The sequence below is a fragment of the Paramormyrops kingsleyae genome, chromosome 23, assembly GCF_048594095.1.
Source record: "Paramormyrops kingsleyae isolate MSU_618 chromosome 23, PKINGS_0.4, whole genome shotgun sequence".
NCBI classification, from domain to species: Eukaryota; Metazoa; Chordata; class Actinopteri; order Osteoglossiformes; family Mormyridae; genus Paramormyrops; species Paramormyrops kingsleyae.
The window spans coordinates 12,184,747-12,206,672 of record NC_132819.1 but is presented as its reverse complement, the minus strand read 5'-3'; the positions used below and the strand labels follow the sequence as shown (position 1 = coordinate 12,206,672).

Genomic DNA, 21,926 nt, shown 5'->3' with positions numbered 1-21,926 from the left:
TGCTGGTATCTGTTCTTTTGATTACACAATATGGCAGCTTGTGTTCTAGTGTGACTTAACCTCTGTGAATTTGGAGTTCATGTGCTGTAATTGCTCAATATGGATTATGCTTCAGCGTATTTAGCATCAAACATGTGGTCATATAAAGGATTCAGCAGGAGCTACTTTTTCTACACTTTCAAATAATGGGATTTTAAAGCAAAACTTACTCTGTAGAGAGTGTCATGTACTGAGCATATCTGACCAGCAGGGGGAAGCAGAGGGCCACCCTGCAGCATAGGGCCAGTCATATGGCACTTAGCTCATTTGGGCTCTTGCTGATGAGGTTGGGGGTGCTCCACAGGTGGTACAGGAGACCCAGGAACCATGTATGTTGCTTGGATGGCTCACTTTTTGCTGTCATGCTCCTCTGGACAATGGTACAGGGGGCGACTAGGTTGCCCATGACAACAGTATGGGCTAAGTTTGGGGGGTCAGGTGGGGGAGTCAATGCCCTCCTTTCCTACAGAAGAAAAAATCTATTGTAGGGATGCAGATTTAGTCACAGAAGCAAGGAGCAACATTCATCACATCCCTAAAGGTGGGGGAGGGAATGTTTCATCATGGGGGTTTTGACAGCCTGAAAGGCCTGTGTTTAAGCATTGATGCCATCCATTAAAATGCATAACTCGTAGATCTGACAGCATCCTTTGAGTGAAGAGTCTATAAATTACTGGTATCATACTGCAGTATACAAGGTAAAAAGGAAATAGATACTTTTAATACCACCTTAAAATAGTTTGAGGCTCTGGAAAAAAACAGGTCTGTCGCAGAGTGTAAAATGTTAAAATTTAATTTAAAATAATCCTGACGACTCGTCCCGGTTGCCCCCGTCGCCCCACTCACTGACCCTGACCAGAAGCGGATATATGTTTCGATTGATACATGAACATTTTAAAACAAATCACTCCGACATAATGATTTTATTATTGATTATTTACTAGAGCCGTTTAACAGTAATTGTGCGACGGGGCATGGGAAGACAATGTTAAGCGCGTGTCTCCCGCAATCTGTGTGCGCCGTTTGCACGCTTCCATGCCGTGGTCGATGGTAACGGAGCCGGGGGGGGTGAGGTCGCCTTGCAGTTCGTGCTGGCGGGATGGTGAGGACGCGGCGCCCCGGGCCAGGCCGGCACGGCCCTTCCCCTCGGACTGAACACGCGTGTCGCCGTCCCCGCCTTGACGGTCATTCCTCCGCCCGATCCCCATTTCAGCACCGCTGTCTATGCAGGACGCACCTCGTCACCATCCCCGTCCAGATTTCTGTTCTCCCTGCCTCTTTCTCTTTTCTTTGCGCATGGGGGACGTCTGCGTTCTCATCTTTCGCACAGCGTCCCCCTCTCTCTCCCCAAAGCGTCCTCCGCCCGTGCGTTACTGCCTTTCCCCCCGCGGAAGATGGCGGTCGGGATGCAGACGAGGAGACTGAGGAGCAGCCGCATAGCCCGACGGGCGCGTTAGGAGAGCCAGGATCGCGCTCACCGACATGGCTTTTTGGGGCTACTTTTCACCACAGTCGCCGATTAACTCGCCGCGATCCGGCTCGCCTTTTTAGGGGGGATCTGGTGCACTTCGTCGAGACCCGCCGCCGCCGTCGGATCCTACCGGAGGGCTGGAGGGGGGAGGACAAAAAGTGGATAAAAAATGTCAGACACGAAGGTAAAAGTTGCAGTTCGTGTCCGGCCGATGAATCGGAGAGGTAAGTGATCCGATCATGCATCTTAATGCCCTAAATCGGGGGGCGATTTGCAAACTTTGCCCGTTATTGACATTTTTTTCATCAAACTACGTAATTTTATTAACATCTATCTGGCTACTTTTCCCGACTGCGGCTATGCAGATGTTAAGTTTTTTAGTATCAATGCTTGTGGTTGCTTTAAAAACATTCTTTTTTAAAAAAAAGTTGGAGTGCAAAGTTGCGAATCAGGTGCACAAGGCAGTGGTTTTCTCCCGAAGTGAACCGGGCTGTTAACACTTTGCTCTGAAACTGTTACTGCAGAGATTGAGCTCAACACAAAATGTGTCCTGGAGATGGAAGACAACCAGACCATCCTGCACCCGCCGCCCTCCAACGCCAAGGGAGAAAACAGGTAAAAATGCCATTTTAAATAACACTTTCACTAGTGATCCTTAAATGTCCATGCCTGGGGAGTTGCTGCTCCTTGTGTTTTGCTTTGTGATTTTATGGGTCTGCTAGATTTTGAGTAGGAGCGTCCGGAGCTTCTTTTCTGCCGTGTCATTTAGTGGGTATGGAATGCTAGCTGCTTTCCTTTTTTACCATCTGGACAGTTGCATTGCAGCCCTGATCAGCGAAGGGCGGCTTTTTTTTTTTTGGAAATGACAGTATTAATAAGCGATCTCTGAACCCAGGGCCCTTCACGGCTCCTCTGGGGGAGCCGTCACACCGGCCTTCGGTTCCTCAGCGCCCAGCTTTTCGTTTAGCTGTCTGGAGACAGTGTAACCTGGAGAGATTCCCCCCCCCCCCCCCCCTGTGATGGGCCATGACCTCTATGAGCCCTATGCTGGCTTGGGCTGGAGATGTAAACAAGGCAACTGGGGGGGGGGGGGGTAAAAAAGAGGGAAGATAGGAACAAATGTCTGGGTGCCAGCCAACATTCCGATGCAACTGGCTGTAAAAATAGGATATGATGAGACGATGGCAGGCTGGACACATGCGTCTGTTTGCGAATGAGTTAGAAAAAAGGCATTAACTTGTGCATTTGTTTCCTTAAGTTACTGGTGTGTAATAAATAACGGGAGAACCAGACTATCCAGACTAAATACATCTATATTGTCTATCATGTCCTACCCCAATGTAAGAGATGCATTAAACAAATGAAGGACTGTAATGTCCTTAATCTCTGTGCTGTTCTTTTTTTGATTCTCGCATAAAGGGCTTATGACACAAAGCTGTTTGGAAGAATATTTGACAGGTGCTTGGTGTTATTGATGGATGCCAGCCGCACTTAAGAGCTTCCGCTTATGGTTATTTCCTCAGTTTTTCTCTATACGGTTGTTAGTTTAGTGCCGAATAATAATTTACTGGTAATTAGCGTCGCCTTGGTTTTCTCTGTGTCTTCCAAACTGGTTTGTTCATAAAAAACAGCTTCTTAGAAGAGGCTATGGTGGCAGCCCATGCCGTTTGTCTGAGAAAGTCATACAGCAGGGATATTATAAAGTATGGTTGCACTTCTTTTATTTAAGTGTTCAAATGGCTTTTACTTGCCATCTCAGTTTCCTTTACATCTGACCTGCAGTTATGACTTTTCCTGACTGTGTTAAGTGGTGGAGGATTCAGTTGTGACTATCAGCATGTAATAGTAAAAACTGTAGAGACTTTCTGAAAGTTTTGCTGCTTATAATGTGTAAATTCTCCTCACCACACTCCGGTATTTTACAGCGATTGCTGGTTGCTGCCAGCGTCGGCTGAGATTTCCCCTTGGCTTCTGCTAAATGCTTTCCTTAGTATGTCATCACCTGTCCCGTATGCCGTCCGCTGGTGTTCCATACCCACTCTGCTCATATCTGTGTGATGTCATACACGGTTACAAGCCACTTGCTGTTGCCATGGTGAATCCATTGTCAGGATCTTGGCACCCTCAGGCAGCCTGTGTCTCTTCGTGCTGCTCCTCCGTCCTGCCCCCGCGCCAATCAGTCCTGCTATGGGGGGGGGGACCCATTTCCCATCATGCACTGCGACGGGACAGGAGTCGCGGGAACGGAAGGCCTCCACCTGTGGCGGCACTCTTCATGAGGCCGAGCGCCTGTCCAGGCTCCCCCTGTTCCCAGTGGACTTTTTCACGCTCTCAGCCAGGCCAGTGACGTACATTGGCGATCCAAGGCTGAGCCACGGACTGCTCTATAGCCACCCCACCCTGATTTCCTTTTGTGGCAGCTGCGTTGTTGTTCTGCATCCTTGAATAAAAAATGCGGACACTCAAGACCCAATTAAAAGAAAATGAGCCTCCAGCAAAACAGGCTCTTATGAAAAAGGAAGTAATTTAATCTGCAGGATACAATATAATGCATTTCATTCTGTGAAATAACTGTAAATAGTTATCTTCTAATGATCACCTTGTCAGTTTCTGGCCCAAGTCATGTTGGCAGCTTTTAACTCTGGTCATGGTTGGACCCGTCTTGTTTTGTCAAGTTTAAACAGTGAAGCAGGCGAGTGTAATTACTAGACTATATCAAAACAAGTTCTGCTGTGAATAAAGAGACCAGGAACCAACCTGAAAGCCACTTCTGTCATCATTTTGGAAGATATTGTTGGACAAACACGGATTATTTAGGCAGGTAGCCACCTCCTATGGCCTTGTGGGATATGGAGTTCTAGGAATGCAGCAGCCATTTTCCCAGGACTATCCTCATTCTGCCATTGGCCTTAGATTTGCATGTTTCAAGCAGGAAATCAAGGCAGGAGATGGAGAGGCTGGGAGGAGATGTGGCTTCACAAAGCCTGTCCTTGTGCTGAGTCTGCAGAGGATTGCTGCACTGAGTCTGCCAGTTGCTTCTGTCCCTTCTCAGGGCGATGAGTCTGCAGGTTTGGTGGTCTGTGGGGTTTCATCGAGCTTCCATCTTGGTCAAGATTGCACCATTATTTGCCGGCTAACATGAGTATTCCATTGATTCCACCTCATGATTTTCACTGTTGTCTTGGCCAGCTGACATTTAATCAGTTTGCTTGTTTTTTCTTTTTTGCACGTAGAATTAAATTTTCAGATCTGTTTAAATAATAATCATCATCCATATGTCTGTAAGCCTTGCCGAGTGTGTAGCAGAGTTCTGCTTGGAATCTCTGTTTCTTGAATACCTTTGACCACTGTTAGAGAGAAAGCGATGGCTCAGATTGATGATCTCGCACATGATCTTCTTGATGAGGGTGGGAAAGATATGGGGGGGGGGTGTTCGGTATACAATGGGTTTCTGAACGGCAGCAAGGTGGATGGACAAATGCTGTTGCTATCAGGGCTGCCATTAAGTATTTTTGCCAATTGATTGATTAATCTAAATGATTCATTTTCCTCCAGATAGACCATTTAATTTAAGTTCATTTTATTTTGAAAACAACAAACGGCATGTTACTGCAGGGCTTTAGATAATGGATGCTGGCTTATCGGCACTATACGGGCATTATTTTCACCTACGGTTCGATAAGCAAATTAGTAGCATTCCTAAAATATTAAAGACATGCGTACCGTGACACCCAAAAGTTAGTAATATGTGTAAATTCAGCATATCCTTTTGCTTATTAAATTCAGTTAGCACACCACATGCGGCTGTTTTAGTAAGTCAATAAGCAATAAACAATTAAAGGGACAGATCAGCAACCACATCCTTTAAAAGAGGAGATATTGTGGATAAACAAGGTTAAAAGATGATGGTGGTGTGGTGGTACATTTATAAATATAGTTTTCATTTTTATTACGGTTCACAAATTATTTTCATTTATTTAGTGTCCGTTTTCATTTCAGTTTTAGTTTACTAAAATAACACTGGTCCCAATAAGCCCAATGCATATGAACACACACTGGCACCATCAATCCACGTAGACTGAGCCCTGATTTCAGCCTAAACATTTTCTCAAACACTTATTCAGTGGAAATTTTATGGTAGCAGGCAGACAATTTTATGGCTTTAATATGTATTTTAAGTGCATTTAGTAGCTACAATGACAAAAGAAATTTTAAAACTCTCTAATTTAATAAACATGAATAGACAACACTTGGTGGTTTTGACAGACAACACATAAGGTGGTTTTACTTACTCTGGTGGTGCAGAATAGCGCCTTTGTGTTTTCTCTTCAGACATTCTTGCATAGCGCTGGTGCCCATGTAGTATTCCATCTAACTTTGCACAGTGTAAAACCACCTTTTTGTTTTTTTTTGTTAATTTGAACGACTCCCATGATTACGAAGTGATATTAAAGGAAAACATTTGTCATACTGAATTGAAGCGTTTTAGAAATCATCATGGTAATTTAATTAAAATAACAAAAAAAAAAGAATGATGTGTCAATTTAAAATATTGATGTTGACGCATTTTCAGCATCAACGTCATCAACTTTGTCAACTTAATTGCGGCAGCCCTAGTTGCCATCCTTAACTGTCAGCAGATGTGGACATTTCAGGTCCAGAAAGTAAAAATCCAGACCAAGATTTTGTTTCAACCAACCAGTCGAGTACTCTGTGACTGTGACTCTTTATACTCAACTGGTTGGTCGAAACAAAATCTTGGTCTGGATTTATACTTTCTGGACCTGAAATGTCCACCTCTGAACTGCCAGTGTGTGTCGTGATTATTGCTTACTTGGTTTTATGACAAATGTGGGAGTGTTTTACTCTACACTAGATGTGAAGACCCCATCACATGAAGCTATTGAAGCAATGTGGGGTCTGTTAGGTGACAAGGAGATGGTTTGACGTGAGAAAGAGGTTTGAGATGATGGGTGAGGTTTCCAGCATACAAGCAGTCATGGTCACTTTCAAGAAATCTAGAACTACCAGGGAAGGCGTGTGTAGTGTAGGGCTGGTACAGGTGTGGGTTGGTTGGATGGGATCTTGTGCTCTGCTGATGCAAACTTGTGATTAGGTGGTGTGAGAAGTTTGGCAGAGCCTTCTGCAGTGAGAACCTGTAGAACACTCTCTTGACAAAGATACGGAGTCCATTGTACCCACCAAGCTTTAAATCCCCGCAGATTCTTCTACACGAATTTAGTTCCTAGAAGCATACCATCCTGTGAAGTCAACTGTTTGAACAGAGTGGTGTTATTCCAATAGCTGGCAGGTCAACAAGAGGGTTGCAAAGGGGCAGAAAATTTCCAGTAAATTTCCAGAAACTTTCCATGAGAAGTAAGGTTACAAAGGGGTGGAAAATTTCCAGAAACTTTCCATGGGAAGTTAAGTTGGGGAATTTTGGAAGTATTGAACTCCAGAGAACTCCACGCAAGCTGTCATATATGGCAAAGAAAGCAAACTGTATAAATAATACAACACTGAATATAACTTATAAGCAGTGTGTTTTGATGTTCAGATGCTTATTTTGGGGTGTTCTTACGCATACAGTTACCCATAAGCACTTGTTTGCAAAATAATATAATTATTAGTGTTGTCAAGATGTTTTTGTTTCAACTACATGTAAGTTCCCTTGTTATAGGCTAACCTGCAATTTTGCAAATTTCCAGTTTATTCCGATTACTTCCCATATATTTAGATGTGTTTTTGCACCATTAAAGCTGAACACTAACCCTGCCACTTTTTTTTTTGCCACTCAGTGGGTGTGAGCGCAGTGACTTCTGCCTGCTGTGACATCATGTCCATACCCTTTGCAGTACGAGGAGCGTAAGAACATCAGACGAGAGTGTGACGATCTGGAAGTATTTTACACTTTTAACAACAACTAGTAGCGCAACGATTTGCAATCTTTGTGAATAAGTTTTGAGAGGTGGGAGAAGCGTTTAGTGGAAAATCCCGCTAAACAAACCTCATGCACCTGTGTGAGACAACGCGAGTAATTTGAAAAATTACTGTTTTTGGAGTCACTAGCTTGGGCAGTTTTGCACACTCGCTACAGTTTGCGTTACATGAGGGACTGCTATCACAACAAAGTGTAAGTGATGCTTTGGCCAGTGGGAGAAAAATTGTGGAGTTTTTTATGCATTTAGCCACTTGCGTAAACTCAGTTTCACGACATTCAAATTGAACTGCAACTGCCGCTTAAAACAAGATGTACAAATGAGGTGGAACGGTATCCTAATTAAGGATTTTTTTGGCATACATTTTTTTATTTGTATTTTACTAGTTTAAAAAAATAACATAAAAAGTATAAATATTTATATATTATGCACGCATTCATTCAAAATATTAAGTAAAAAGCTCATATCGGAATCTGTATCAGTACCGGCAGCTGTGTATCGGAATCGGATCGGAACTGAATGTGGATCGGCCCATCCCTAGAGGAGACGGATCTCTTGGATTCCACTAAGACTCTCGCTCTGTGTGGCATCTCGAGAGCTGCCTGGCCGTGATGGAACCTCCTCCTGGCCTCCTTTGTGAGCAGCTGCCGCCTGCTGCCGGTGTTTCTCTACTCGGTGCCGTCCAACGCCGTGGCAGAGAGAATGCACCATCGTTCCACTCTGTTCCAAAGGCGGGTGGCAAACACATGAGATCCGTGGCGTAGAGGTACTGGGTTTGAAGGAAGCGGGGCAGGCCGGCCTTTGATGGGGGCCTCGTCTGGCAGGGAAGAAGACGCACTTCCATGGGTATCTTCTGAAGCAGCCGGTGTTTAGTCTTGTCCAACCACATGTAGCTGACATAGCTAGGAAGTTTGGGCTAGACAAAAGGATGGGGTGATCTTTTCTAGACAAAAGGATGGGGTGCCTCTGAAGTTGCTCAAATCTGGTCCAGCATCTGATAACTTTCATTGGATAGCAAGGTTTTGTGAAATTAATGCGTGTTTTGTAACACTCCTGTGTGTTAAAGCTGCTGTTAGGTGGTCTGATCTTCTACTGTTCATGCAGCAGTAACTCTGGGATTTGGGAGCATTTGCTGGTTCATAGGAGATTTTTTCTGTTTTATCTGTTTGAGATCCTCATGGAGAGGGTCCCCTAGTGTTAGCTGTCAGACAAGCAGTATGCAGCTCTTCTTGAGAGCTTCACCATAAGCAGGAGAGGAAACCTTATGGGGTCGGTTTGGTGGGAATATCCAGCTCGTGGGGCAGCTTCCAGCAAGTGCCGTGATGACGGGTGGGTCCGCCGAGCAGTTCAGCTGCTCCGGGACTCAGCAGGCAGCTCCAGGCGTGTTGGCAGCCTCGCCGTAGCTGTGAGATCATGGTCAGAGCGTCTGTTTGCTGGGTCGCTGAGCTGTGTTTGTGCCACACTAAGCTGCTCTTGGGAGGCCTCACCAAGGTGCCCCAGGGAGAGTGGCGTTTCCCTCAGCCTGACCTCGACATTTCAAACTCAGAGAGATGTACGATTGCATCTTGTTTCTGCCTGATATAGACCTAATATGTCTGTTCAGGCAGCCCTGCCCCGATGAGTCATTTTCCCTTCCTTCACTGTGGAAAGTGATGAGACCAGAAGTAACTCTGATATGGGGGGGGGGGAGGTCCAGCACACTCTCTCTGCCTGGCATCTGTTCATGAGTCCAACAGCCTTTAAAACATGACATCCTCCCCCTAGAGGCACCTTCCAGAATTACAGGATTTTTCAAGGCTTGGTCATGGTGGATGGTTACCTAATTGCCTGGATTGGGTCCAGCCCAGGTATGTTTATGCTGTCCACCTCTAACTCAGATATGTCATGCTTGAGGGAAGTCACACTTTTTAGTTTTGACTAGCCTCATTTTGTGCTATGGGTCTTTTTGTTGCTTTTGTTTATAGATTTCCCTTCTTGACCTAGATTTTGGGTTTTCCCCTTTTGTTTAACACAGTGTAACTTTGTATGCTACGTGTTGGAGGCGGGTCACATGATTAAGAAGCTCCGTTCTGAAGGTCAGATTCATGCTACCTGAGTGGCATTTGATGCCATTTCCTGCGTGACCCCCGCATGGGATCGAGCCAATATCCACATGGCTCTGAGGAGCAGAGTGACGTACCTCCCGCACCCCCCCTCCCAAAGTTTTTATGCAAACGCTGGCCGGAACAGGAGGCCCCGGAGATCCATCGTCGTGGATATTTCCATGACCCAATGGGCTGGGTGTCGTCAGCCGGGCCGGAATCAGCACGGTGGGCAAATTCGGTCTCTGGCACGTTCAGCCGAGCGGCTGCTGAGCTCAGACTGCAAGCGGTGATATTCAGCAGGTCGCCAAGGGCTGATTACTGACGTTTGTGTGGAATCGCGGTCAGAAAGGCGAGCCCGGCAGGGAATGATTATCTGGTGGTCACTCCCTGTGTCGTTGGAGCCTTAGAAGAAACTGGTATGGGTGTGTAAGGCATTAATTCAAAGGGTATGCATGGGAAATGAACCAGGCTGTTACAGTGTAGAATAAATGAGTGTGTAGATGAGACACGCCCAGGGACAGCGGCCTTCTGCCTGGTAACATGCGACGCCTTTGCCAGCGATTCGGTCTGGAGCTCATTTGTCCGTTTGTTTGTTCTCAGTCGGCTGCTCACGGGTTCCTCACACGGTTTCTGATCCAGAAGGCCTGGTGAAGCAGCTCTCCTTGGGTCTTTACTTCTGAGGGCCCTTTTGTAAAATAAATGTTCCCCTCAGGATTTAATCCATCTGCCCCAGTTAAACCTCCCTGCGGACCATATTTCAGCACGATGTTCAGGGTACGCTGTTCCCCATTGTGCCCGCCTGGAGGTCCCGTTCCATCTAAACCCAGTTGCTAGGTTCTGGACAAAAGTTCAATGTGGGATTTTAATGCCGCTCTGATCCCACGTTCAGCATTACAACACGGGTGCCAATTTTTTTTTTCCTGCCCCCACCGCTTCCCCATCCCTCTGGGATGATAATGGAATAATGGAGCTTCTCACTGCTGTGATCGTAGAAAGCTTAGAAGCGGTGATCTTAGAAAGCTGTTTAAATGGGAGCATCATGCACTTAGGAGCCAAACCTGGTAAATCGATGGGGAACCTTTTCCGAGAAGCACAGGTCCTTCGGCAGTGTAGCGGGTGCAGACGGCCCGCCGGTCCCTAGGGGGCGCCTGTCAGCGGACACCCGTGTGAAAACACCCAGCTGTTGAAGTGAACGCGACGCCGTTAGCCATTTGGGGTAGAAGCGTCCGTCGAGTGCTGGGAAAATGAGCGGTTTTGGTGCCTGGCCACAGCGAGCCGGTCCCGGCTGGGAAGTGTGAGCAGAAGTGGCCACGACCCTGAGGGCGGAACAGCTTTCGCCCTCGGGTCAGATCCCGCATGGCAGAGCTTGTCCGAATTTAATGCTGCCGCACGTCTCAGGGGTAACGCTGCATTTTCGGCGTTGCGGTTCGGTTTTTATTGAAGCCTTTCCTGTGCTGCTGAGTGAGGTGACATGGGAAGCTGGTCAGGGCCTCGGTGCCCGGCCTCGGTGCCCGCCTTTCCCTTCTGGGTCCTGCTCTTCTTTATACATGCCCCTGTAGTAGGAGATACTCCAGGTTATTCTTTTCATTTTTGTTTTAGTGACTCAGAGTTGGAAAAATGCTTTGGTTTGGCTTCATGCTCAGGAATGGAAGCTCTGTTTTGACCACCTGGGACGGGGGTGGCATGCTGGCATGACAGAGAGCGCAGAGCAGCTACTGAGGCCCCCCGCCCCCTTTCTCGGAGTTGCCCGGATGATATCGTCTTGGTCACATTGCGTGGTGGGGACTCTTTGCCGTCATGCACATGATGTCAGGTGAAGTGGGAGTTATACTGCTCCCCCCCCCCCCCCCCCCAGCTTACGACTGGAATGTGAGCCCTGACACCTCCCTTGGGTTTATTTTAAACAGGCAGGCTTTCCCTCATGCTCCCCGCCCCTCCCTGGCACTAGTGCTTTCTTCAGTGCTGCCTTCTCCACGCCGGATACTCTCCAGCCTGTCTGGTGTGGCCCCAGTCTGCCATAGGAGGTACCGGGCCTGTTAGGGGAGCGACGTGCACGGCGAGAGTCCCCAGTCTGCCGTAGGAGGTACCAGGGGGAGCAACATACTGGTGGTGAAATGCGACCCCGCAGTCTCTTGGGGCCGTGGGCAGGCAGCCTGTCCCGAGTGCAGCAGCTCGCTTCAGGCATAATCCCGATCGGATTGCGCCTGGACAGAATTCCCGCCGCCCATCTGCCTGCCTGGATTCCTGGGGCTTGCGTTTCATGGCCACCTGACACGTGCATAAGCACAAACATATATTCACGCACACACACACATTCTCAAATGAAGGCATACACACACACGCACACACACACATTCTCAAATGAAGGCATTTACACACACACATTCTCAAATGAAGGCATATATTTACACACACACACACTCTCACTCAAGGCATATACACGCAAACTCAGATGAAGGCATATATAGGCATACATGCACATGGTTCTGTGGTTAAAATTCCCTTTCACTGGCATTTATTGCTTACCAGTTGTAACCCATAAACCACCAAAACGCTGAAACAGATGAAAACTGGTGGAAAAACAAATCTTATTATTCTTTAGGCCATGTGCATTCATTTTCTAAAACGTTTGTCTTGTGGGGGCAGATGTTGTGGACATGGTCCGGCTGTGTAAGCCATGAGAATGAGAAATGTCAGGATGGAGACCTGTCACTGATCAGCATCGTGTCCACCATCGGGGTTTACACCAGGATGTACGCGAGACCGTTTCAGTAAAACCGCTAACTGCACACTGTGAAGCGGCAAGTCCGTACCTCACAGAACACAGCGGAATCACCGTCCTGGTGACCTTCACCGTGGCCCATGTTTGTAAACTCTCCTTAATGTTTAGATATGATTCTAGTGTAATCGTCTTTTCGTTGTCATCTGCTCCCGTTGGCTGACTGTAACCTAAGCCAGAGTGATGTCGCCGTGACTTTGGGTGACCAAGGTGTGTCTAAAGCCCAGTCTGTGAGAAACCACTAACCCGGGTCTCGGCGGTTGCTTATGGCCCGACATTCGAGTTGCTGACTGGGACCTTTCTGTCCAGATGATGACACGTCAGCGAGTCGGACAAGGGCAAACGGGTCAGATGGGAAGGAAGCTGCCGAAAGAGGCTCGTATGACGGGGGTGAGCTGGGGAGCAGAAAGGTCTCACACTGGGGAGGATTTTCCACTTTTACTGGCCTTTTCACAACACTTTAGTTAAATCTCTTATTTTGTTAAAGTGACCAAACGAAATACAAATATTTATCAGGAGTGTGAAATGTTATCTTTTTTTGGAGGGGGCGGGCAGGGGAAACTCCCCATCACACAGCTGCTGGAATATGTGGGATGGATATGCTCACTGTTTATGCGCTATGGACGGGCAGGATGGCCAATGGGCACGGCCCTCTGTGGAGAGAATGGGGAGGAACCTGGACTGCAGAGAAGTAAGCCTGGGCTCTGAGGAGCGGCCTTCTCCCCCTGCGCCTCCATCCTCTCCTCATGTGGCCTGGGCTCTGAGGAGCGGCCTTCTCCCCCTGCGCCTCCGTCCTCTCCTCATGTGGCCTGGGCTCTGAGGAGCGGCCTTCTACCCCTGCGCCTCCGTCCTCTCCTCATGTGGCCTGGGCTCTGAGGAGCGGCCTTCTCCCCCTGCGCCTCCCTCCTCTCCTCATGTGGCCTGGGCTCTGAGGAGCGGCCTTCTCCCCCTGCGCCTCCGTCCTCTCCTCATGTGGCCTGGGCTCTGAGGAGCGGCCTTCTCCCCCTGCGCCTCCGTCCTCTCCTCATGTGGCCTGGGCTCTGAGGAGCGGCCTTCTCCCCCTGCGCCTCCATCCTCTCCCTATGCAGTTAGGTCTGCATAGGCATTGGAAATAAATCCTCTTTGATGTCATTGTGGGAAAATGCGGCTGTCTTATGGAAAGGGTCTGAATGAGGCCGGCCGAGGGATGGGGTTACTGTGCTGGGGTGTTGGTAATCTTGTCACGGAGCTATTTTATTCTGTAACCGGCTCTGAAATAAGATTGTGGGAAAGGAGAGCCCAACCGTGAGAGGAGGAGGAGATGCAGGAGTAGACAGGTGAAATGTATCTCTCATCTATACATGACCATCAGGTCGTTTCTGTTGCAACACACATACTGTACTGTTCACTTTCCTGGGTCTTTGATTTATTCTGGCTCAGCACCAGCAGTTACTAATTACGCTGTAGTACAGCCTCATTCATGTTCAGTACAAGCAGCAAAAATGCCTCTGACACGCTATTGAAATGTTCACTGCTGGTTTGCATCATATGTACCTACGTGTCAAAAGTTCTCGTAATAGTTGTTAGGGTTTTGGGGTTAGTTTTAGGACTTTTTTTTGGTAGTTTGAAACCAGGTACACAGGATGCAAAAGTTCACATGGAGAGTGGTACGGGAATGCAGCGGAGATCCCAGGGCTAGTTTGGAACTGATGGCAAGGAGGCAGATCAACAAGGTGGGCCAAGATATCCAGGGTTGATATTTGTGTGGGGAGGTTACGTTGTGGTCTGTGTTGGGTTCTTTATTGGAAGTGCGGCAGTGACAGTCATGCCGGAAGGGCTATTGGGCTTGTGGACCAAGAGTGAGAGACCCAGTCCTGTGAACTCGGGTAAACTCCGTAGCCTTTTGAGGTAACGCCGCCCTTTCTCAAGCCGCTTTCCGCCCAGATACCTCCATCCTGTGGGCCAGGCCACCGGAGAGATACAGTAGCTCTCTACTTTGGATAAAATCGCTTGGGACGGAGATGGTTGCAGTCAAGCTTGTAATTATCTCACTATCTGCTGTATCGCTGTCCTCTCATTTCCCTTCTGCTATCCCTCAATCTTCAGTGCTCTTTCACAGACCCCAAGGGTTTCTCACTTTGCCGTGAGCCTAATGTTCTGTGACAGGGGTGACTCGTGTCCTGGCGGACTTGGATCCGTGGGCCCAGCAGCGGGTTTTTCATGCCCTGCTGCCTCGTGTTTAATGAAAAAACTGGCAACTGAAAGGTGAAGTCTAGGTCATTTTATGAGCATTTTTAAAGTCTGTATTAAAACATTCTGACTAGTTTGTGACATCGATGTACTCTCATATTTGCCGTTTTTGTAGATTTGCAATGTCTGATTTTTCATAATGAGAATTCCAGTCTTAAATTTGCAAACTCTTTAGTTGCTTGGGCAAACTTCAGCTCTGGGTTGTAAACTGTGTGGAATTGCCTCAATGTGGTGGTGACCAGAAGGTGAAATTTGGGTGGAAGTGCCTCTTAACTATACCTGTAATTCTGAATCTCAGTGATGGATTTGTGCAGTTTGGTTTTGTTTAAGGGTTAGCGGCTAACATAGGGTTAGCATACCCAGAGGACCCAAAGGTGGCTGGGTATCTCCTGGGGTCTGCTCAGCCCAGAGGGAGAGAGCTGGGAAGAAGCATCGTCTCTCTTCCATGAGCCCAGAACTCTGCAGTTTTGCTGGAGACTATTCTGAAGCAAGTTTGACAAGGGTAAAAAAAAATGTGCAGGGAAAGCCTTCCTCCTACTGCTTGTTGATTTGTTCCTACAACGGAAAGTGTTGACTGCTGCTGATAATGCTGCTGAAATCCCTGAAGGCACATTGGGGTGAGGGTGGGGTCCTGTTTGTGTGCAGCTGATGTTATCTAGTATGGTGGCATGGTCCCCAGTCTCGCACACGGCCATTCCAGTCTGGGAAGCCAGGGAAGCACAGAGGATATCCCAGAAAAGGCTACGACCTGCTATGAGCCCCCCTCTGGCCTCGTTTTGGCTTGGGTCTCCCCAGCGTATGTGCAGCTTCCCTTCTGCCAAAAGGTACCTGAGGTTTCCATGGGTCACAATGCAGTCTAACATGAAGCTCCTCCCTCTTTGCATTCCTGAGAACTTCATTGTTACTGTTGGGGGGATGGGGGTCATGTGATATATAACAGAAATTTTAGAGGTGTCAGAAAAAGTTTGTGAACCCTATCTGGATTTCTGCATAAATGGCTCCTAAAATGTTAATCTGACCTTCATCTAGACGAATGTCATAATAATAATGGCAACCATATTCACCGATTTAACATCCAGCATTTTACATTTCCATGTCAGTGATGAGAAAAGTATGTGAGGACTTTTTAGGTAACTAGTGGAACCTCCTTTATTGGCAGTAGCATCTACCAAATTCAGACCTGAGCAGTGATTTGCTGGTTCCTATATACAGAACTGTTTGAGTTTCTTGGGGGATTAATTGCCCATTTCAGATCACAACATGGCAGGTCAGTGAGACTGTGATCAGAACTTTCTGATCATTCTAAATTTTATAAGTATGACATTTACTCTAGTCATTTACTCACCTTTGCTGTTTTCTTACGTACGCCTACTTCTGATGAGTTTAATGTCACAGATGAATGTCCTCATATTTTTCTGTAGAACCTGGATTTGTTGGTCCCTCAATGAGAGCCAGTCTTTCAGACTCTGATACGGCAGAGCAGTCAAACACCATTATTCCTGTACGTTTTGCGGCTGGGATAATGTTTCAGGCTTTGGAATGCAGTGTTTTAGTTTCTCCAGACGTGCAAGAAGTTCAGCTTTTATCTCCTCACAGAACATTGTTTCATTGCTGCTGAACATCCAGATGGTCTGTAGCAAACTTGAAATGGGCAGCAGTTTTTTGGAGAGCAGTGGTTTCCTCCATGGCAGCCTGTCATAAAAATCACTGTTTTCTTATGGCAAATTCATGAACACTAGGCCTGTCACAGTTATTACATATTCGCGTGGCCGCGATTATTTTTGTCATAATCGCTAGAATCGTCTCCATTCATCTGTATAAAAATGGCTGGAAGATACAAAACGCTCATATTTCTATCACTATTTCCATATCGTTTTCTACCAGTAATGTTTGATTAGCGCCGGTTAAATGACATTATCTCCGGCTTCTGAAGCACCACCTGCCCTATTTGTACCTCTCACGTCCGCGCATACTCATGCGCCGCTTTATACTTAGTGGCAAATTTTACGACGGTGTCCGATTTCTGTACCACTTCGTTTTTCAGGACCCAACCTGATCCGGTTAATATTTCTTTTCACTATGTCGTTCATTTTACCATGACTTTTGAACGATATCCACCAGCCCGGAATGGGATATTCATCCAGATATTCCGATTTTGGGTTCTTTATGTTCTCTGTCTAATAAAAAGTTCTGCATAGCGCCTGCACTTTTGTCTGTGCGCGTGTTTATGGGTCTCGTTCCGGTGGGATGACTGTACGTGTAATATTATTATGGACAAAGAACTATATAGAGAAATGTATGTTATGTATACATTTATTTCCGATCCCATTGTTTTGGAGTGAGACAAATACTCTCGTTGTTGTAGCAGCGTAGATGCGTGTGCATTATGTGTATTACCTTGTATTTTAACCTTTATGTGGCTAATTTGTAGTTATTTCGCGGTATAAATGCTCAAATGCACACTGATTTCTTATCTAAACAGGGCAATTACAAGTAAAATAAATGAGCATTTGTATATATGACGAAAGCGTACTTCAGCACCGGTTATGTGCAGTCCTGCATATAAATCTAACTGAAACAAACACAAAATACGGCAAACTTCATTTTTCAGTTTAGAGTGAACCAAAGCTATAGGCATACCAAAATAGTGTCATTGGATAGCAACGATTTTAACTGTAAATATAAACTAACACGTCAGATATGGGATATTTAGGTAATCGTATTGATCCCTAAACTTGAAATAGTCAACCCCAGTGAACACTTAAAATGACATAAAAAGAAAAAGGATTGTTTTTCATCCAAAGGAATCATTAACATCAGAGCGGTGTAACGTGTCAAGAAGCGGGATTTCTTGCTTAGTCGGTTAACTTGTCATATTTAAGGCACGCCATTTTAAATAGATTTTATCTTCGTTCACTTATTTTTATTCCAGACTACTTTCATTTCATTAAGTTATCCGACTTACTTTGCTGTAAACGTACACAATATGAGTTGCAGTAAAATGGCAGGATGAATGGATCGGCCGCTGCAGACGTGCCAGGTAAAATCGGGTAGTGACAACACTAACTATTTATATCGAGGCGTTTAACTTATTTGTTTTTTATGTCATATCTGTATGACCAGTATAAATTTTGTTTACAAAGCTCAAAATGCAAATTCGGTATTTAATTATATGTTGCAGTATTAAATATGTATGTATGACAGTTAATCGTCAGCTAAAATTGCACCATGGTAACAGCCCTAATGAACACAGACATTATCAATGGCAGGAGATGCCTGCAGACCCTTGGCTGTTACCCTGGGCTTCTTTGTTGGAAACCTCCTCCCAGACAGAGTAGCAACTCTGTTGAATTCCTCCATTTGTAACTGTGCTGAATTGCTCCGCTTGTCCCCCATCTCCCTGTCCGGCCTGGTGGAGACCCATGTCATTAGCAATTCTTCTGAACATTAATGACTCTTCTTCATAGGTCCTTTGAAGTTTGTCTTCAGCCATAATCCCCAGTATTCTAGCTTCTCATAGTTTTTCCATCATAACCTTTGTTGTTTTTCATTATCATGTGCGTGAGTTTGCTAAATAGTTTAGACTACAAATAGAATCCTGAAAAAGACTGAGTATTATATAGGGCTGCACAATATATTGTCTGTGTGCGGAATAATCACGTTTCATTTACTGCTACTGCTTTGTCTGTTGAGAACTTGTTAACTTTTTGGGTGATTTCATCTCCTTTTGGAATGCACATGGATCTGTGGGGTACTTACAGCTGTCAGCTGTATTTGTTGCCATGGCGGTGACTCCGAGCAGTGTGCGCTCAGTCTGCAGAGTGACAAGTTGTCTAGGGTTCAAAGGGCACTTTTACACAGGGGGCACAGTCAAACACATCAGGCTAGCATATGCTGCAGTGTACAGCCATCCAGGTCTCCCAGAATCCTCAGCGTCCAGGTGATGGGGTCATCTGGTGTGTTTGTGCTCCTGTTTGCTCAGGAGCCATTTAGTATTGGCTGATTTATATTGTTATATTGTTGTTTTTGGTGTTTGCTCGTGAGTGTGGTGTTTGCTCGTGAGTGTGGACCCCCCCCCCCTTCTCAAACACCACAAGCCCCCCCCCCCAACTGCAGACGTTCCACTTTTCCAGCAAGGGAGAGGAGTAATCTGTAAAAATGGAAGGTCAAGAAAAAGGCAGTGATTGCCTCAGACAAAAGAACTATTTTTTTCTTGTCAGGTAAGCAGTGTTGCATTTTAAACTATGCAGGAGCAATATAGGCAGAAATTACAGCCAAGAGTATAATTATTATGATTAGAAGAGGTTCTTCAAGGCAGTAATTGCATACCTCCATGGCCAGTGTCACAGGGAGCCGGGGCCCCATCCCGGGAAGCTCAGCGATGGAGGCAGGGGACTCACTGGCTGGGACGCCATTCCATTACAGGCCGACTGAGAAACACACACAGTCACACACGTTTATGTGATGTTTTATGTCCTATTCAGAGATGTTTTATGAGCTGTAGACTCATGAACACTCGTCGCTGCTTGGGCGTTGCCCACTTCAGGTGGGGTCTTCATTCTAGACGTGCAGAGGCCTCTCCTGGGTGCCTGTTTGACACTGTCTCTGTGTGGTTGCCAGCTGTTTAGAGTATGGCAACGTCCGGAGCCAGAGGTCCCCGTAAACTTGGAATGATTGCCCCAGGCCCTCCTTTATTTGTCATTCTCCTACGGTCTTTCTACCACATCTTCCTCATCCCCCCTTCTTTGATTGTGGTACATGGACAGCCCTTTGCCATAAGAATAAACCCATGTAGGGCTCTGGGGTATCACCTGATGGCCCTGTCCTGTCAGAATAAACCCACGTAGGGCTCTGGGGTATCACCTGATGGCCCTGTCCTGTAAGAATAAACCCACATCAGGCTCTGGGGTATCACCTGATGGCCCTGTCCTGTAAGAATAAACCCACGTAGGGCTCTGGGGTGTCACCTGATGGCCCTGTCCTGTCAGAATAAACCCACGTAGGGCTCTGGGGTATCACCTGATGGCCCTGTCCTGTAAGAATAAACCCACATCAGGCTCTGGGGTATCACCTGATGGCCCTGTCCTGTAAGAATAAACCCACGTAGGGCTCTGGGGTGTCACCTGATGGCCCTGTCCTGTAAGAATAAACCCACGTAGGGCTCTGGGGTATCACCTGATGGCCCTGTCCTGTAAGAATAAACCCACGTAGGGCTCTGGGGTATCACCTGATGGCCCTGTCCTGTAAGAATAAACCCACGTAGGGCTCTGGGGTGTCACCGGACAGCCCCGTATCATAAGAGGGTGTGCTCTGTGCTGGGAAACCTCAGGGTCGCCTCAGGTACAGGCAGTCTTATCACATGCTTTACTTGTCCAGCACAGGTAATATAAGGGCAGAGTATATGGGCAAAGCCATGTGTCTAATGCTGGTGTCAAGACTGTTACTAACAAGATGCTGACAGACAGTGATAAGACTCGTTTCTAAATTTGAAGTTTGGGTCAGACGGGTTGAGGATGCCCCCGTCGTAACAAGTGCCACTGACACTGAGATTCTGCCCTGGTGCCACCATGACAGATATTGGCCTTGAGTTTCCACAGGTAGGTTGGTTAGGTGGCATATATGATATGTAGTGAAGTGAGCAGCCCAAGGTTTACAGCTTTGGGGGGGGGGGGGGTGCAGACGGACACCGACAGGATTCAGATATTTTTGTCTGCTTTTCAGGTGGTTGAAGATCCACATTTGTCTCTTTGGGAACAGTATTGAAGGACATTAAAACCTTGCGGGTCCGGTTCCAGATTTTATCACAAACCTGTGAATATGCATAGTCTTCATTTCATCACCTAGGTGGTGCGTAGATGTCTGAACAGAGGATGTGGTCAGGGGCCCGGTCCTCGTGAAGGCCAGGCGGGGCTGAGGGTCTGGCGAGCCACTGAGATTGCCAGCAGGACACTGAATAAAGGGCAGTTTAAATCTGGCCATTCCCATTGAAGTAGGCTGCTCTCTGTATAGGTGTAACCATATCTCCATTATATTAAAACCTCCTGTGCAGTTTATGAGATTTTATCTTGGTGACATTTCACAGTGCTCTGCACTGTGGTGGAGTGACCCCCACTCTGTCGTTTGTCATTAATATTGGAAGGGGGGAGCCCGGCTGCATTACTGCTTGCCCTCAAATTCCAGTCAAACCTGAATGGCAGCTTTTTGGGGGAGTCCCTCTCCATGCAGGGTTAATGTTTATAGCATCCAGGCCATTTACTTATGTCGTGTGGGTCCCAATGGCGCCTTTCACCCTAGGGTCGGGGTCTGGGGCCGTGGCAGAGTGCAGAACAGAGTGATTCCAGATTCTTCCGTAAGGCAGGATTCTGTTAGGCGGTCTGGCCCTGAGCTGCAGTTTTGGAGTAGGTGTGTCTGTGTGTTTGTGTCTGTGTGTTTGTGTCTGTGTGTGTGTGTGTCTGTGTGTCTGTGTGTGTGTGTGTGTGTGTGTGTGTGTGAGAGAGAGAGCCATGCCTCAGGGCATATGAGAATCTTGCTGTGTCATTATTAATGACCCAGACCTGCTGCTTCCCCTTTGTCTGTCTCTCTCTCTAGCTCTAATGAGTGGTGGTAGGACAGAGGATGTGTGTTTGTGTTTGAGGTCACCTCAGAATGCTAGCATGCCTGCCGCTTTGGTACATTGTTGTGGGCAGTGAGACAGAGAGAGAGAGAGCGAGACCATGTGGGTGTGACTTTATTTCTGACTGTCCACTTGAGCTCCAGGTCCCCCGCCACTTTTGCCAATCTGTAAACGGCAGCTGATCGCGGTGTTCAGCTGTGCTGGTGTCCTTGTGTCCTTGAGGGCTGTCATTACCCCTCTGAATACGGTCTCTTAAACAGGAGGTCTATGTAAACGCAGTAGTAGAGTCGGCAGCTTTGTTGCTGTGCTATTAGCAGTGACCAACCTCGAGTCTCCTGTTGCGGCGGGAGCACCTTGTTACTATAGAAACCAAAAGTATATCCATGAGCCCCCGAGAACAGAGGAGCGTTTCCTGACTTTATGAAGCGATTTGTGAAGTTAAGATAAGATAAGATTGACTTTATTAATCCCACAATGGGGAAATTCTTTAGAAACAGCAGCAATAATAAAAAAGACAGTAAGGCGCTGTACCGTCTCTGTATACTGGACACAGGCGCTGTACCGTCTCTCTGTATACTGGACAGAGGCGCTGTACCGTCTCTCTGTATACTGGACAGAGGCGCTGTACCGTCTCTCTGTATACTGGACACAGGCGCTGTACCGTCTCTCTGTATACTGGACACAGGCGCTGTACCGTCTCTCTGTATACTGGACAGAGGCGCTGTACCGTCTCTCTGTATACTGGACACAGGCGCTGTACCGTCTCTCTGTA

At 46.9% G+C, this 21,926-nt stretch overlaps 1 protein-coding gene across 9 annotated transcripts in view; it reads left to right on the top strand.

Annotated features, from left to right (window-relative positions):
• The first annotated feature begins 1,050 nt into the window (after nt 1-1,050).
• kif13a (kinesin family member 13A) overlaps nt 1,051-21,926 on the top strand; it is a 67,629-nt gene continuing 46,753 nt past the window's right edge. For 6 of the 9 annotated variants that reach the window (XM_072705686.1, XM_023790508.2, XM_023790504.2 and 3 more), the window contains exons 1-2: nt 1,052-1,734; nt 2,035-2,125. In XM_072705686.1, the coding sequence (XP_072561787.1) occupies nt 2,054-2,125 (72 nt within the window). In that variant the 5' untranslated portion in view covers nt 1,052-1,734; nt 2,035-2,053. Of the gene's footprint in view, nt 1,735-2,034; nt 2,126-21,926 lie in introns of all 9 variants that reach the window. The other 3 variants (XM_023790506.2, XM_023790507.2, XM_023790502.2) reach the window with 2 other exon arrangements.